Source organism: Pleurodeles waltl, chromosome 10 (genome assembly GCF_031143425.1).
Source record: "Pleurodeles waltl isolate 20211129_DDA chromosome 10, aPleWal1.hap1.20221129, whole genome shotgun sequence".
Classification (NCBI taxonomy): domain Eukaryota; kingdom Metazoa; phylum Chordata; class Amphibia; order Caudata; family Salamandridae; genus Pleurodeles; species Pleurodeles waltl.
In genome coordinates, this window is record NC_090449.1 from 337,664,461 (window position 1) to 337,683,018 (window position 18,558).

At 42.6% G+C, this 18,558-nt stretch overlaps 1 protein-coding gene across 1 annotated transcript in view; it reads right to left on the reverse strand.

Annotated features, from left to right (window-relative positions):
• Positions 1-18,558, reverse strand: part of PMM2 (phosphomannomutase 2) — a 168,441-nt gene that overhangs the window by 88,908 nt on the left and 60,975 nt on the right. Inside the window, exon 3 of the mRNA XM_069210533.1 lies at positions 1,863-1,939. Coding sequence (XP_069066634.1) covers positions 1,863-1,939 — 77 coding nt within the window. The remainder of the gene's footprint in view (positions 1-1,862; positions 1,940-18,558) is intronic.

The window sequence follows — 18,558 nt, forward strand, 5'->3', positions numbered from 1 at the left end:
AATTTGATGCACTGTAATAATACATATGGATGCATGTTTATTAAGTAATTTATTAAGTCATTTGCTCCGTATAACATAGGTTATTGTCCCACATTTATTTTCACTGCCATGGCATAAATGATAGAGTGTTTATGTGTGCCTGTGTGTAATATAGATATGTATTTTATATATAAAACTCTTGATCCTGAGGGTATACGCATCACTGAGAAGGTTTGATAAAATTAGGCATTACTGAAACTGAACAGAATGACAGTCAGCTACTTTTTAGGATCGAGCCTGTGCGTGCATGTGCTAGCGCATGTGTTTTGCATGCAAGACACTGTTGTGTTCAGTAAAGGACTTGGAGCCCACCTGACGCTCACCATTTGTTGGTTTGGGTGGCACTGTTCTTTGCGTTCCTCTGTGTAGAGCAGGGATCAGGCACTAATTAATTTCAACTTAATTAGTGCCTGGTTGCTGCTCTAGACTTGATCAAGGTACTATTTTTTTCATTTTAACTTCCAGTGCTCCACAAACAGAAGGCTTGTGACTGGGACCCAGCAGGACAAACAAAATTGCAAAGTTTTACTTTTTAAAGCTAACTTTCTTTTATTTTGTTAAGTCGTCTTTTCTCAGTTTCCAGTCAGGTTTTCTTTTGTATTTGCTTGTGGGCGCTTTTGTCAAAAGATGACAATTATCTTGTTTGAAATATGCAAGACCTATTGCATTGAAAATGCTTGTTCCTGAATATTCTATTTTTATGCCATTAAAATCATTGCCCTGTAACTTTAAAAAGCATTGTGTTTGCATAACTAACCTCTAACAAGACTTAAGAGGGCATATTCTCCAACAGTGAATTTGGTCCGATTTTCCTTTTAATGGAAGTATCTAGTGACTCCTGTGTCCTATCAAATCATGGGATCGGGTATTCTCTGTGGCCTGACAGTAACATTCTGGACGAGGGCAGCAGCGGGGTCTGCTTGACCTGTGCCAGATGGCCCCCTGCTCCTGCTATTTATGCTATTCTCAGGCCTAGTGGTCCCGGCAGTGGATCAAGTAATGCAGTGAGGAACCAACATACAATTGGGAATTATCCTTTTTATGGGCGAGCGCAGAGTCCTCCATCCATTCTGTAATCTCTCTTTGGGCTTCAAACCACGCCCATGTCACGTCAGTCACTTACATTGGTTTGTGGGCTTGCCTTTTAAAATCTGCTTGCTTTCATTTGTGAAAGGCATGCATAAATCATGCCTTTTCCGGTGTTTAGCCCACCTACACAGCACCGGTAAACTACTAAAAACATACGTGGCACAATGTTTTCAGCCTGGGGTCTGGACTACTTTATCTGTTTATTTTCCACGCAGTGCGATCACGCTGCATTTTACATAGTGCGATTGCGCTGCGTTTTTTTTTCTTTACAACGCTAATAGCTCTAACTCGAGCAAATGCAAGACCCATTGATTGAAAATGCTTGTTTACATAGTGCCTGCCTGTTGGGCTGCTGAGCTGGAGATGCACCATTAGGCACTGTGGTGCACCAAATACACCTCTGGAGACCATGGCAACCATGTTCATCCCCATGAGTCCCAAAAAGAGGCATGATCGTAAAATTGTTTTGTGCCTGCCTCCAATCCCCAAGAGCAGAGCACCGAGGGAAAAATGCTTTATTACTTGCACCCTGAAAGTGGGCAGAATCTTAAATTTATCTGCACAGCTAAAACTTCAAAGGTGACAAAAAGACAAACTTTACATTTTACAACACTGATACCACAGAATGTTGACATGTAACCATATGTATAACACTTTGTTAAATAAACCCTGGTTTGTATGGGAAGCATGAGTAAGAAATGATCAGATTAGTCAGTGCCTTTGTTCACACTTACTTGCTTACACAAGAATTTGTGTTCTTTGTATGCGACAAGGCCATTCTCAGCAAAGACGTAATCAAATTTCTCAACCACTAAAATAGGGACAAGAAACAATGAATTACCTCACAGAAATTATGCCTTTTAATTTCCACCTCTATTCACCACCGAGGGAGCACAGAGACAGTACAGACTGATAACGGTGGGATCTATCTGAAGGATTTAGAAACAAACAATGGATAACTATTAACGTGTATTTATACAAGTGATGTAATAGATTACTACAAAACATATATATAGTTAGCTATTCAACCTGTCAGAAGTAAAACGTAAAGTCCCTTTCTTACAGGAGTGAAACCCTAAGGTAACAACTACCTGAACCCGGTGCTTACATAAGTACACAAATGAAAAATGTTCTCCTGCAATGGAACCCCTTTCCAAGAACATGGGACCAGACACTTACTTTATAAGGCCTGGCAGTAACTTCCCCACTCATCTTACATGGTAAAACAATGTCCCTGAGAAGGGGCTTTGTCGGTATGGGATGGCAATGTTGAAGATACCAAGAGCAAATACAATCAGGTTTCTTAATCGCCAAAATGAAAACAATTCAAAGTCGAAAATCATTACATGAATTTATTTGGAAAGTTCCATTTTGGAAATCCTGAAAACCCTCTGCATAATTTAACTTTGATTACACCTCTCCTGAAATCATTGATATCCCTCACTGTCAATTTAAAGTTTGTCTAGTTTGCAAACCACAGAGACTGCCTTGTAACCATATAGCATACATCAGTGATTTTTTAAACTTTTGACTTCTGTGGACCCTCACTTAATCGTTATTGAAAGCAGGAGACCTCCACAGAATCAATATTTAAATCTCGTGATCCCCACAGTCATTACTTGAAGCCGGGAAACCCAGCCTAAGCATTTTAAATTATTTGAACTGTAAAACAATACACTAAAAATACAGAAACAAGCAGACATCAAACAAATACGGAAATGATGAAATATGCACAAAAAAATACATGAAAAAACTAATATTAATGGGAAGGTTGGAGGTTTACTAAATTAAATTAAGGCCTCATTGCTGCACACTGCACCACTCCCACAAATCAGTTTGAGAATACTATATTTAATTTCTAGATTCCAATTTTGGATTCCTTCACATTTACGTTTTTTTACATGTTTACATTTTGTTTCTTTGTTTATATGCACTTTATTAATCAGTTAAGGGTATTTGATTTTCTAAGCACTTGTGAACACCCTGAGTAGGCTTCACAGACCCCCGCAGGGGTACCCAGATCACTCGTTAAGAACCACTGGCACATAAAATCAATTGCAGAACCTAGGATATGCACATGGACAACCCAGGGATCCATGCCTTGGCAAAGAATTGATCTGTGCCCAGGTTAAACTGAATTGGAACATGTGAAACCCATCACTGGTGCATGGCTCGATCTGAAAAATAAGCCTGTAAACCACAAACATATACATTATATGTAATAATCCCAAATCAAAGAAACTGAAGGACATAAACAATACTGTGACCCTAACACTACCCAACTACAATGTACAATAAAAGCCCCACCCCTCCTTCCTCTATTAATTAGATATCCCAATAATATAAAACACCAGGTCTGCTATTCTGTTATGCTAGAACACATTAATGCCTTAGGATGAAGTTATCCACATTTGGAGGGCAAAAAGCACCATCACCAATGGCCGAAACGTTAATTCCTGTATGAATTATCCCCACAACACATGCATGGTAGAAAAGAGAACATCCTTTAGCATAATGTGGTTCCAAAGATGCATCAGCAGCAATTAAATCGTGTGAGCATATAGCATTTGTTTTTTAGAAGTTCTTTCTTCCAACTTGGTAGGTCAAATTGCAAATAGACTTGTAGAGATCAGCTCTATGATGCATGAGGTATCTTTCCTGTTGTGGGATACTAATGGCAGTGAAGAAAAGCACTTTCAGTTCCAGGAGTATGGCCAACCAGTACAAAAGTGCAGACAGGACCCATGCTTAGAAATGGACTGAGAACTTGCACAGGATACAAAAGATTTTGGTGTCACCAAGTGCTTTAGAGCCAGACACCTGCACCGTGGATACAACCTTTTCTACTTTTTAGGTCGAGGGGGCAATTGTTTTGGCCTGTTGTAAGTATTGTGGGCTTTTAACCACGCCCATCTCACACCCATCACTTTCACTTGTTCGTGGGCTTGCCTTTCAAAAATCCCTTGATGCCATTGGTAATTGCTTTACGTTTGTCCTGCCTCGAGGCGGTTTTTGTCACGCCCTGCAGGCTGGCCCTATTACATGGATTATTGCGCAATTGCCGATATACTTCAGCGTGGGCAAACTATTTTTTTTGTCTCTCCCCTTCGTGATGCATGGCGGCCACGGCGCTCACAGCACAAACAGGCACAACAGCATGAACTGGATCGGTGCTATTGAAGCACTGGTCATATTTTTCACAGTTACCTAATCAGAGTCAATTCGTGTGGCATTCCCCTTAAAACACTTCAAATTGGTAAATTCTTTACAAAAAACAGAAATCCTCAAAGGGGAACCAAGACTACAATAGTCAATGCACTCGGGAAAACTCAACCGATAATGATTTTCAAGCATTCTTTTTCACAACATTGTTACCCATAACTCAACCTGCGGTGGTCGTAGGACAATGAGACCATCACCAAAACATTAGGCACAATGCACTCTTTCTGTTTAGGTCATCTTTGGTACCCCAAAATAATAAGCCCTCCCACCATTCAGTATATTTTAAGCATTCTTGTGGCTGTAACTTTTGTTTTTTAATAGCTTGTGTTTTAAGGGCCTTGTTAGTAATATCATTGGTAAAGGCCTGCTACTCCTAAAAATATCTAATGCACTATGTCCACTAGGGGCTACATATAAAGTTACTCTGCATTATTTATTGCCATTTTTGTGTGGTTATCCCTCTAGGGGGTAACTATACAGATACATGACAATGTGTCTTACACATGCAAGTTTCATTGCGGTGTCCTTTAGGGGCTGTTCTAAGCATTACAGTCATTTCAACATATTGAAATATTTGTGGCATGGAAACTTGCCCCATAATGCTTTGCCGGGCACTACTTTCACAAAACATTATTTTTGCTCATTACTCATGGTGGTACTCACTATGGTGGTCCTTGGACAATGGGACCTCCTTCAAAACATGGACTACAATATGCTCTGTCTACATCATCTCTGGGTTCCCACACTATGTTAGTGGGGACTCCAAAATAATAACCCCTCGAACCATTCAATGCCTTTTAAACTTTCTCATGACTAGAACCTTTGTTTTATAGCTAGGATAAGCTTTATTTGAAGGCCTTGTTTATAATAGCATTGCAGTAGGCCTGCTAAACCTAAAAACACCCTCTAGGGGCCAACTATATGGTTATACTGCACTACTTTCTCCTGTTATTTTCATGGGGTTCTGTTGTTTAGGGGTTAACAATATGGCTACATGACCATGTTTCTTACAGTCAAATGCCAAAAGTTTATTTCTGATAAAGGTTTAAATGATAATTGTATATGTTTAAATAATCTCTCCTTATACAATTATGACCATAATTCAGGCCAACTTAACACCCTTATTACACCATGACTGGTTTAACACTTTTGATATATGTGGGTGACCCTTCCAGTTTATTTCTCCTCTGTGGCAGTCTTGTGTCTTTTTTGGGGGGGAAAGTGTTAGCCAGACAGCAACTCTGACAGTAGGGTGGTGAAAGTGGTATTCCACTGGAATTAACATGGCAGTTTTAAACTATGATACTAAAAGGCAACATTGTCATTATTTGCTGCAGATGGAGGAAGAAGGTAAATTGAAGTGCTTTAGTTATATGCAGGGCCAATGGAATTATATGACAGGAAAAAATAAATTATGATGTAGGGTTGACCAATTTATGAGGCACAAAAAGTCCAGTTATGAATGCACAATGCCAACAGCTCTAACTCAAGCAAATGTGAGGCCAATTGCATTGCAAATGCTTGTTACTTTCAATTTCTTTGGCTGGGTGACTCTCTAAAGACGTTAAAGAAAGTAGTAAAGTGACGATCGGCTGTAGTTTCTATTACTAACCAAGTTCTGCATTCCTCCATTCGTGTAGTAACCTTATAGTTTTCTTATACTGCCAACAAAATCCCTTCTGAACTTTTTAGAGCTTAATTACTGACATATAACCACAATTAAATTTAACATAACATTCTACAGAAACCCAATACAGACTAAACAAATACGTTTTCAGGGCTTTCCTGAACTCTTGCTGGTTCTTTTCCAGTCGTATACGGTAGTTCAGTGCATTACAGCCTGAGTTCCCTGGACAGAAATAGCCCTGCCCAAAATGTAGTATTTTCAAATTGAGAGTAAGATTCTGATTAGAACACAGAGACTCACCTTTCTCCTCAAGAAGGTAAGGTCAGTCTAATGAAAAATGTTATGCACTACACCCTTTTCCTTAAAGCCAGGGCCACTGGAATAATGCGGCATAATGCAGCACATTTTGTGAAAGTACTCCCTTCTTTGTTTTGTCATTTTTACACGTTGACACTATTTGGGCAAACGTTTCATCTCATTAGAACCAGTCTGACAACCAAACACGGGAATAAGCAAAAGAAAGGTAACCATTCAGCCTTTGCAGCTCCCACCACTGCACAGACAAACATGCCACAGCATTTTCAGTCACTTTTGAGATAGAAACAATGTTTTTGTTAAAATCTACAGATTTTACAGCAGATGATAGATTATGTAGCAAAGTCGCAAATCCATAATTATGCAGGAAAACTGCAACACAATGGCCGCCAACTTGCAAAATTCCAGTGACCCTACTTAAAGTATACTTTCTTCTTAACTGGAAATCAGTGCAATTCTGCTAGAGCCTGGGTGATTAACTTTCATTTCTAGATTACAATACTGATCGTGCTGAATTCTATACATTTTGAAGACAGATAATATATAAATAAATCTGCCATATCGTCCATTCACATAGTCAAACTTGGACAGTCCTAATGTGAGAACAGGTTAGACCTTATGTCTTGAAATATTGTTTCAATAACCCAAAAATGAACAAGCCAGTTTTAAAGCAACTGGATGTCTGAGGTTCTGAGAACAGTTCAAGGTCCATCAGAAACCGTACATTTTTAAAACGTGGACTAGGAGGTGGACATGGTCACAATGTAGCTGGCCAGATCTTTTGCTGCCAATCAACTAATGATATCCCACACCATCAAAACTCAATTTACAAGGGGTTCAACAATAAAAGGTGTTCTTCCATTCACTGATCAGTGACTGGAAAACAGTTTGTAAAGTTGGCAATGCTGGCATTATCAGACAGTTGTAGTGTAAAAATATGATGTGGTCATCAGCATAGTTATAAACTGCTATGTCAATGACTGGGAGGGGAAAACAAATAATTTGTGAGTAGTCATGGAAATACTTGGTAATCTATTTTAACACTGTGTTTCTGAGTCGCACCTCCTACGGTCTGGTTATCAAGATATTGAGATTGACAGTGTCAAAAACTGCTGACAAGTCCAACAGAAGCGGCACCCCAATTTTGCAACCATACATTAGCATTTTAAGATCATCTTGGAGGGAGCTCACCACTTCTGTCATTTGAGTGAATCTGAAAACGTGCCAAGGCTTTAAGCGATTGAATCCAACGAAAGATGCAGCTGCCAATTACTGCATTGGCAGTAATTCGAAAAAAAAAAAATGAGAATTTGGGAATGGTGGCAGTTATAACTCTGGGGCTTTCTGAGCATCATTGTACATACAAATGTGTGTTTTCCTGACAAGCAGTCACTTAACGAGTTGTTAGGTCACGGAGTCAGTCTCACTGTGTTGGCACGATTCAACACTGCAAGGCACCTTAACATTTTTTGCCATATGGTTCTAGCTTATCGACTGAATTGATGATGACTTATTTATTTATGGGGAGACTCTCAATATTCCCTTTATTTCCTATTTTTCACCACTCCTGAGGTATCCATTCGTTTTACTATCTGTGCCTTCACCAGTTTCCGCTGCCCTTTGCTTGTGTTCCTTTGTAAGTCTGTTTACAAACAGCATTAGCTGGTTACCAGAACTCATCTCATCAACAAGCTGCAATGGGCAAAAAGCGGGCTTTGGGTCAGCCCTCTTCAGACAGTGTTTGCTTGAAGGGTCTTTCACTTTTTGTATCAGCACACACGAGTAGTAAGCAGCTTTACATTTTGCAGTGGTGCTTGTACAATAAGTCGAATATCACATATATGATGTTATGGGAAACTAGGCAGCAACCGAGCGGTGCAGCATCTACATTTCTGTTGTCAAAATATTTTAAAGTAAGGGTGTCATAATAGTTTAAAGTAAGGGAGAATAGAAGCTGCATTGCCCATGCCAATGCTGCCCTGACATTAACAATGACTACATGACTTGTGTGCAAAGAGTAAGCATTTCATAATATATTTTAATATCTCTGCATAGCACTGTATCATTATATGAGACTACCACCAAATGCCAAAACTTGTAATATCTGTGGAATCTTGCATGTTATAAATGCAGTTGGATTCATGGATGGCCTTTGCATCATATACATTTGAAAACTCGGCTTAGAGGTGTCTGCCGAGACTGGCAGCAGGTATCAATGCCAGCCTCATCATTAACAGCACCAAGAAGAACTGTTGTGTGTTGCTCATAGAGCAGCAGGAGAATGAAGAATGAAGACAATCGCAGCAGATGGCGAGTACTGCATCTGAGACTGAAGTCTCAAAGACTGGGCATGGATGCGCAGACACTGGGGATGCCAGCCAGGTCGTATTCTGGGATATTGTGCTTGTATGCATTAGGGCATATGGCAAAAATCGGTACACCATGCAATAATGGCAACATCAACTAGACTAGACAAATACAGCAAAAGAATTTACTAGTTCTCAGAGAAGTAGATATTGCAATCACTGAGGTGGCCTGTGTCATTCGCATGGTGTGAATAGACTTGGGGTTGGGGAGGGAGTAAATAGACTTGGTGTTGGGGACTTCCAAATGCTGATTTTTAGCCATTAGTTCACTCGTTACAAAAAATTCCAAACTTCATTTAGTTTGCAGTGTTTTAAAAACAAACAGCAAGTGAAAACCTGATGAAATAGATGTTTGCTGATGAACCACCTTTGAAAAACGCTGAATTGTTCTGCAAAAAAAAAAAAAAGTTTGAGAAAATGTCTCCAGCTAAAACATTTTAGTGGAAGGTTTGTCTGCAGATAACGGTAGGTGTAATCGTGTCAACGCCACATAATTTGCAGCTTCACAAAGTACAAAAGTGGTTTATTTCACTAAACCTTACTGGAAGAAATGTAATTTTATGGCAAGACCGGAAGCTCCTATTATGCTTTAGTCTTTTCTTTATTTTCAACAGCAGCTGCAGTCAAGAACAAAACTACTGATCCCATAAGGCTAAGGGAAAGTAGCCAATGAGGATCAAGAGGTAGTTCAAAGTAATGGACCAATCACTAACAATGCATACTAATAATACCTATCTTGACTGGGAACAGTCCTCTTTTCTTGCTGCTCCCGGTCAAGATAAGTACTATTTCCTCTTATATTCATTGAATACTTTATACATGTTCTGTGTTTCACATATGTAATTTAGTTAGGTGGTATCTGAATTGCCTTTAACATGCCTTTATTCTAGGTTATTTCTTCTTTCAAAGTCGGCTTGTAGCCGCATTCCATTTCTTGAGTGCGCGGCGCGCGCCGCTTGCTGCCGTTACTTTTAATTTCGTTCTCCTAAGCGAGCGCCGTTATCTCCGCCGCCCACTGAGGAGAAGTCCAATACTGGTCGACACGCTTCTCAGAGCGCGTTTCTTCAGAGCGGTATCACATTTTTTCCTGCCGCTCTCTGCGTTCATTTTCAGCGCCTAACGACAAGCTCCATTACCTGCTGCCTCTCCCAGTGACCCTTTAGCGTGCCTAGTGACATGCTTCATTAATTTAATTGCTTTCCTCTACAGGCGGTATTTCTTCCTTCTCCTGCCTCCTTCCAGCGCCGGACTCCGCGTTTCTGTGGAGGTTCCCGGTTTAATTGTTTCTGGCAGCCTTTTCAATCCGCCCAGGGGCGGGGCCATCTCCTTATTCTCACTTCGGTGAGAACTTTAACCCTTTCCTCAGTCAATTTTTGTATTCCCTTGTGTTGAACTACTGCTAGCACCATAGACAGCTCTAGCCACCCAATGTTGACTCAGGAGGAGGAGGAAGACGTCCTCAAAGGGAATCTAAATGACTTTATTCAGTCCTCAGTGGAACAAGCTACGGCAGTTTTCTGGCAGAAATTATCAAAGAATTTGGAAAATTCTGTAGTCAATCTAGGATCAAAAACCATGCTGGCCCAATCTACGTGGGAATGCAGAAAGCGTCACAATCCATCAAAAAACACTAAAGCGACTCTATTGGTGAGTGACAAAAGTTAACATGTGGCAGAAGACGTGGTTCCTCAAAGGCCTCCTATTAAGGAGGGGTTAATGGCTAAAACATCAAAAAAAGCATGGTAAAATCCAAACATATTTACATTAGTACTTACCGGGCAATCTCAACTTTGTTGCGGATTGGTACTCTCGCCATTTCCAGGACTCCAGCGACTGGATGCTCAATGTGCAGGTCTTCAACAACATTCTCCACAAATGGGGTCCCTTTGGCATAGATCTTTTTGCATCACGTCTCAACGCACAGCTCCTGAAATTCTTCAGCTGGCATCCGGATCCGCTAGCTCTAGCATTCAATGCTTTCTCTCAAGACTGGTCATCCTCCCTCAATTACGCTTTTCCTCCCTTCATTTTGATTTCCAGAGTTGTGGCACAGGTCAGGTGTCAGCAGGCCTCAATAGTACTCATAGTTCCCTTCTGGCACTCCCAGGTGTGGTTTCCCTCTCTCTTAGAACTATCGATAGAACCTCAGTTCTTGATCCCCTTGTTCCCAGATCTCTTAACCAACCCTAAAGTTCTCTGCCACAATCTGATACTCCAGGATGCCCTCACCCTCTCAGCCTGGAAAATCTCAGGGAATCCCAGCTTGGCGCTTCTATTTCGACAGAAGCTTCAAACTTCTTGGATTTGGCAAGAGCTCCAGGAACAAGGAAAGCATATACATCAGCTTGGGCTCTCTAGCATAGCTGGTGTGTGGGAAAACAAGTTGATCCCTTCACAGTGAATGTAACAATGATTATTAATTTCCTGGCGGGAGAAGCCTGCAAAGGTAAATCGTTCCGTACCATTAACCTATATAGATCTGCTATTTCTTCCTCACATTGTTTTTTCCAGGGAAAACCTGTTGGAGAACACCCCTTGGTCTGTCGCCTTTTAAAAGGAGTAAAATTTTCCAATCCTCCAAAAGCAAAATATAGTTCGTTATGGGATGTTAATGCTGTGCTAAAACTGTTTGTGTCTTGGCCAGACAATACTTTTTTATCATTGAAACAGCTTTCCGCTAAACTTACCATCCTTTTATGTTTAGTGTCTTTCAAACGTTTATCTGACGTTAGAGCTTTGGAAGTTACAGCTCGTCATTTTACACCCTCTGGTGTTGTGTTTAATGTGTTTAGGCGTACTAAAACTAATCTTACTTCAGTTTTTTATCCCTTTTTTCCAGATCACCCTAAACTTTGTGTAGGTCAATGTTTAAAAGTTTATGAACAACAGACAGCCGGTCTGAGGAATTCCTCCTCTACCCAGCTCCTGATTTCTTTCAGGAAACCTTTCATACCTGTGTCCTCTCCAACCTTGGCGCGCTGGGTCTATTGGGTTATGTCTTTAGCTGGCATTGATGTCTCCGCCTTTGGGGCCCACTCGGCTAGGGGAGCCATGGCGTCCAAAGCTTTTTGGGCCAGCTCCCGCTTGGAGGATATTCTCAGGTCGGCTGACTGGTCCAATGACAATGTTTTTAAGGTTTTCTATTGTAAACCGATTCAACATGCCTCTCTAAATGTGATTAATACCCTTTAAAATAGCATAATAGGAGCCTCCGGTCTTGCCATAAAATGTACGTTTTCCTAGTAATTTAGAAGGAAAGTCTTAATTTTATTAAAGACACAGAGGCGAGTATTATCCCCCCTCTACAAAGATTAACTCTGTTATTTTGTCTCCCTCCCTTTTCAGCATCCACATCAAGACAACAGTCTGCTTCGTTAGGATTATTCCTTGGTTTCAGGGGCTACTTCGTCCTTTGCCACGCCTACCTTCATGATTTATCAACCATTGGATCAGAACACCCTTCCAGAGTTTGTTCAAAGACTGATTTTCTTTTTACAAGAACTTTTGGCACTTTGCCTGGCTACTTGTATTTGTGGTTTCATTATTGCATTGTTCGTTAAGGTTTGACCTCGCACAAGAAAAGAGGGCTGTTCCCAGTCAAGATAGGTATTATTAGTACGTATTGTTAGTGACTGGTCCATTACTTTGAACTACCTCTTGATCCTCATTGGCTACTTTCCCTTAGTCTTATGGGATCAGTAGTTTTGTTCTTGACTGCAGCTGCTGTTGAAAATAAAGAAAAGACTAAAGCATAATACTCGCCTCCGTGTCTTTAATAAAATTAAGACTTTCCTCCATAAATTACTAGGAAAATCTACATTTTTGCACATTCCTAGAAAAAAACCTCATAACATCTTTTTTGCCTAATGCACTATCGGCTTCTGAGAGCTCTGTGAATCTATACTTTTGGTATCAAGTGGACAGGTGTTTACTGAAAGTAACAGAAATGCAATTACGACGTGGTAGAATTGCAAAAGTTGATGTAATTGACCAGTGTACGGTTGTCATGTACACCAAGGGACACTGTGAAACATCATCAAGCAAAGATATTCTTCCTCTTAAACATAACACAGCGACCCCTTAAAGCGAGAATTAATGTATTTAAATAAAGAAAACTGGAGTAGGTGTGAAAAGAAAAAAAGAACCATTTGAAGGTTCTACCTTTCTGGGCAATCAATGTGATACATTTATAAAATGGTAGGTTGGAGCGAGTAAACAGAATATTTTTATGAATGAGTTGCTGCTTCCAGAATTACATTCACAAAGCGGAGACGTGAAGATAAAAAAAGAGTGAGTTAGAGTATAGGGACAAGACTGCTGTTCAAGGCGAGATGTCACTTTCAAGAGGGGTGGCTTTTTTATTTGTTCTTGTTAATGATTAATTATTGCAGGGAGTCTGGTTTTCCGTAATTTAGCCTCCTTTTGTTTAAAGGGTCAATAAAATAATAATAAAATCACTTATAAAACGCATGGCTACTTTGAGCAGAAGTATCCAAGCGCTAAGTAAAGTGTCCCAGACCCTGACACAATGACCTATTGCTAAACACGGCCTATTGGGCCGACCTAAACAGCCAGGTTTTTAGTTTTGTCTGAAACAATGATTCTGAAGGTTCCTGTCTAATTTGAAGAGGCAGGGAGTTACATTGTTTGGCTACTAAGAAGGTAAAGGAGTATCCACCAATCCGTGCCTTTTTTACGGTGGGAACAGAGCAGATCTTAACCTTCTTATAGGAACATGGGCCCAGAAGTACAACGACTTTGCATTTCTTAACAGACCAAATCACTATTTCGAGCCATTAGGAAATGCAAAATGCGCATTTGTTGTGTACAAATGCCCAAAACGTATTCGCAAAATGTGATCTCTTCCTTGTAGGAATCGCATTACGGAAATTGCTAAAATAGGGACTCGCTACTTGCGATTTCCTATTTGCAAATCGCAACCGCATGCATTAAGGATTTCCTATTTGCGAATCGCAACCACATGCACTAAAGATTTCCTATTTGCGACTAGGCAAAAAATGGTCTGTTATGAAATGCAATTACCACTGATTTGATACATGTGCAAACTATAAAGAGAATCCCAAAATGCATCTGGCTCTATCACAATGGCAGCATTATACATCCTAGCGAGGAGGATGAGGATTCAGGCTCTGAGGAACAGGAGGAGGTGGAGGAGACAGAAGAGGGTATTTAGGGTGACACCCACCTCAACCTGACAGTGGAGGAGATAATATACAGGTACAGACTGAACAGCCAGGTCATACTTTACCTGATAGCAGATGTACAACCCCAGCTACTGGCCAATACACGAAGGAGCAACATCATACCTCCCCATGTGCAGGTATTGCGTTACCTATATCTCCTTATGTCAGGGAGTTACCAGTCAGTCATAGCAGTTGCGGGGGTGTAACAGAGCGCATTGTCAAGGTTCCTACACAAGTTCCTGGATGAAATTGTTGGCAAGCTGAACCAATATATCTATTTTCCAACTACCCCCCCAAACATTGCACCAGACAGAACTCCATTTCTATAGGGTGGCACAGTTACCCAATATTATTGGCTATATGGATGGCACACATATTGCTATATGACCCCTGTCAGCATCAGAATACATTTACAGGAAGGGCAAACACTCACTGAATGTACAGGTGGTGTGCGATGCTTCCTGTGTCTTCACCAACCTTGTGGCCAAGTACCCAGGCAGCACACATGACTCATTATGTTCCGGCAGTGGAATACACAAATGACTGGAACAGGGGGAATTTGGCCATGGGTTCCTGCTAGGTAAGGGGATCTCAAAATCTGTGAATGCACTGGGCAGTAGTGTATGTGTGATGTGACTTAATAGCTTTCCCTCTCATGCTCTAAAAGTGACAGTGCATTTGCCTTACGCCCCTGGATTCTCACACCTTACCTGAGCCCCCAGACACCAAGTGATAGACGTTACAACAGGGCACACAAGTCAACACGCTCAGTAATAGGGAGGACATTTGGCATACTCAAGTCCTGCTTCAGGATCATCCACAAGTCCGGGGGGGTCGCTTCTCTACAGGCCACACACATGCTGCAAAATAATAGCGATCTGTGTCATCCTGCACAACATTGCAATGAGGAGGGGACTACACAATGTTATCATTCACCAAGAATCTGGTAATGACTGATGATGAGCAACAGCCACTACAGGGACAACAGGACGGCACCCATGCAGCTAAGGGACGGGCAAGATGCACAGATATCACAAACAGCTGTTTCTGAGGTAAGACGTGACATGACAACAATGGAACACCACATGGGGATAGTGCCTGGTACACAACTCTGTAACCACCTTTTATTCAGGTGCGTGTGTGTGTGTGTGTGTGTGGTACATATGTGCTTAACAGAGTGAAACCCAAAAAAGGTACAGATGGGGTTACTTTTTCCGTCCCCTTGTTGTGCCTCGCTTCTCTGCTGCACTGTGTCCTGGTGTAGGAGGCTGGACTGGCTTGTAGTGAGTACCAAGGGGTACTTGCACCTTGCACCAGGCCCAGTTATCCCTTATTAGTGTATAGGGTGTCTAGCAGCTTAGGCTGATAGATAAAGGTAGCTTAACAGAGCAGCTTAGGCTGAACTAGGAGACGTGTGAAGCTACTACAGTACCACTTAGTGTCATATGCACAATATCATAAGAAAACACAATACACAGTTATACTAAAAATAAAGGTACTTTATTTTTATGACAATATGCCAAAGTATCTTAGAGTGTACCCTCAGTGAGAGGATAGGAAATATACACAAGATATATATACACAATAGCAAAAATATGCAGTATAGTCTTAGAAAACAGTGCAAACAATGTATAGTTACAATAGGATGCAATGGGGAAACATAGAGATAGGGGCAACACAAACCATATACTCCAAAAGTGGAATGCGAACCACGAATGGACCCCAAACCTATGTGACCTTGTAGAGGGTCGCTGGGACTATTAGAAAATAGTGAGAGTTAGAAAAATAACCCTCCCCAAGACCCTGAAAAGTGAGTGCAAAGTGCACTAAAGTTCCCCTAAGGACAAAGTAGTCGTGTTAGAGGAATAATGCAGGAAAGACACAAACCAGCAATGCAACAACTGTGGAGTTCCAATCTAGGGTACCTGTGGAACAAGGGGACCAAGTCCAAAAGTCACAAGCAAGTCGGAGATGGGCAGATGCCCAGGAAATGCCAGCTGCGGGTGCAAAGAAGCTTCGACTGGACAGAAGAAGCTGAGGTTTCTGCAGGAACGAAAAGGGCTAGAGACTTCCCCTTTGGTGGACGGATCCCTCTCGCCTTGGAGAGTCGTGCAGAAGTGTTTTCCCGCCGAAAGGACGCCAACAAGCCTTGTTAGGCGCAAATCGTGCGTTTGGCGTTTTTGGGCGCTGCTGGGGCCCAGGAGGGACCAGGAGGTCGCAAATTGGACCTGAAGAGAGAGGGGACGTCGAGCAAGACAAAGAGCCCTCACTGAAGCAGGTAGCACCCGGAGAAGTGCCAGAAACAGGCACTACGAGGATGCGTGAAACGGTGCTCGCCGAAGTTGCACAAAGGAGTCCCACGTCGCCGGAGACCAACTTAGAAAGTCGTGCAATGCAGGTTAGAGTGCCGTGGACCCAGGCTTGGCTGTGCACAAAGGATTTCCGCCGGAAGTGCACAGGGGCCGGAGTAGCTGCAAAGTCGCGGTTCCCAACAATGCAGCCCAGCGAGGTGAGGCAAGGACTTACCTCCACCAAACTTGGGCTGAAGAGTCACTGGACTGTGGGGGTCACTTGGACAGAGTCGCTGGATTCGAGGGACCTCGCTCGTCGTGCTGAGAGGAGACCCAAGGGACCGGTAATGCAGCTTTTTGGTGCCTGCGGTTGCAGGGGGAAGATTCCGTCGACCCACGGGAGATTTCTTCGGAGCTTCTGGTGCAGAGAGGAGGCAGGCTACCCCCACAGCATGCACAAGCAGGAAAACAGTCGAGAAGGCGGCAGGATCAGCGTTACAGAGTTGCAGTAGTCGTCTTTGCTACTATGTTGCAGGTTTGCAGGCTTCCAGCGTGGTCAGCAGTCGATTCCTTATCAGAAGGTGAAGAGGGAGATGCAGAGGAACTCGGATGAGCTCTTGCATTCGTTATCTAAAGTTTCCCCAGAGACAGAGACCCTAAATAGCCAGAAAAGAGGGTTTGGCTACCTAGGAGAGAGGATAGGCTACTAACACCTGAAGGAGCCTATCAGCAGGAGTCTCTGACGTCACCTGGTGGCACTGGCCACTCAGAGCAGTCCAGTGTGCCAGCAGCACCTCTGTTTCCAAGATGGCAGAGGTCTGGAGCACACTGGAGGAGCTCTGGACACCTCCCAGGGGAGGTGCAGGTCAGGGGAGTGGTCACTCCCCTTTCCTTTGTCCAGTTTCGCGCCAGAGCAGGGGCTAAGGGGTCCCTGAACCGGTGTAGACTGGCTTATGCAGAATTGGGCACATCTGTGCCCAAGAAAGCATTTCCAGAGGCTGGGGGAGGCTACTCCTCCCCTGCCTTCACACCATTTTCCAAAGGGAGAGGGTGTCACACCCTCTCTCAGAGGAAGTTCTTTGTTCTGCCATCCTGGGCCAGGCCTGGCTGGACCCCAGGAGGGCAGATGCCTGTCTGAGGGGTTGGCAGCAGCAGCAGCAGCAGCTGCAGTGAAACCCCAGGAAGGGCAGTTTGGCAGTACCAGGGTCTGTGCTACAGACCACTGGGATCATGGAATTGTACCAACAATGCCAGGATGGCATAGAGGGGGCAATTCCATGATCATATACATGTTACATGGCCATATTCGAAGTTACCATGGTGAAGCTACATATAGGTAGTGACCTATATGTAGTGCACGCGTGTAATGGTGTCCCCGCACTCACAAAGTTCAGGGAATTGGCTCTGAACAATGTGGGGGCACCTTGGCTAGTGCCAGGGTGCCCTCACACTAAGTAACTTTGCACCTAACCTTTACCAGGTAAAGGTTAGACATATAGGTGACTTATAAGTTACTTAAGTGCAGTGTAAAATGGCTGTGAAATAACGTGGACGTTATTTCACTCAGGCTGCAGTGGCAGGCCTGTGTAAGAATTGTCAGAGCTCCCTATGGGTGGCAAAAGAAATGCTGCAGCCCATAGGGATCTCCTGGAACCCCAATACCCTGGGTACCTCAGTACCATATACTAGGGAATTATAAGGGTGTTCCAGTAAGCCAATGTAAATTGGTAAAAATGGTCACTAGCCTGTCAGTGACAATTTGGAAAGAAATGAGAGAGCATAACCACTGAGGTTCTGATTAGCAGAGCCTCAGTGAGAAAGATAGTCACTACACAGGTAACACATTCAGGCACACTCATGAGCACTGGGGCCCTTGGTTACCAGGGTCCCAGTGACACATACAACTAAAACAACATATATACAGTGAAAAATGGGGGTAACATGCCAGGCAAGATGGTACTTTCCTACACAACCCCCCCCCCCAAACGAAGGACAATAAGACTAGCCATGACCTGATGAGTCTTCATTGTCTAAGTGGAAATATCTGGAGAGTCCATCTGCATTGGAGTGGCTACTCCCAGGTCTATGTTCCACTGTATAGTCCATTCCCTGTAGGGATATGGACCACCTCAACAATTTAGGATTTTCACCTTTCATTTGTTTTAGCCAAAGTAGAGGTTTGTGGTCTGTCTGAACAATGTAGTGAGTGCCAAACAGGTATGGCCTCAACTTCTTCAGAGCCCAGACCACAGCAAAGGCCTCCCTCTCAATGGCAGACCAACGCTTTTCTCTAGGGGTCAACCTCCTACTAATAAAAGCAACAGGTTGATCCTGGCCCTCAGAATTAAGTTGTGATAGGACTGCCCCTACTCCTAATTCAGATGCATCAGTTTGGACATAGAATT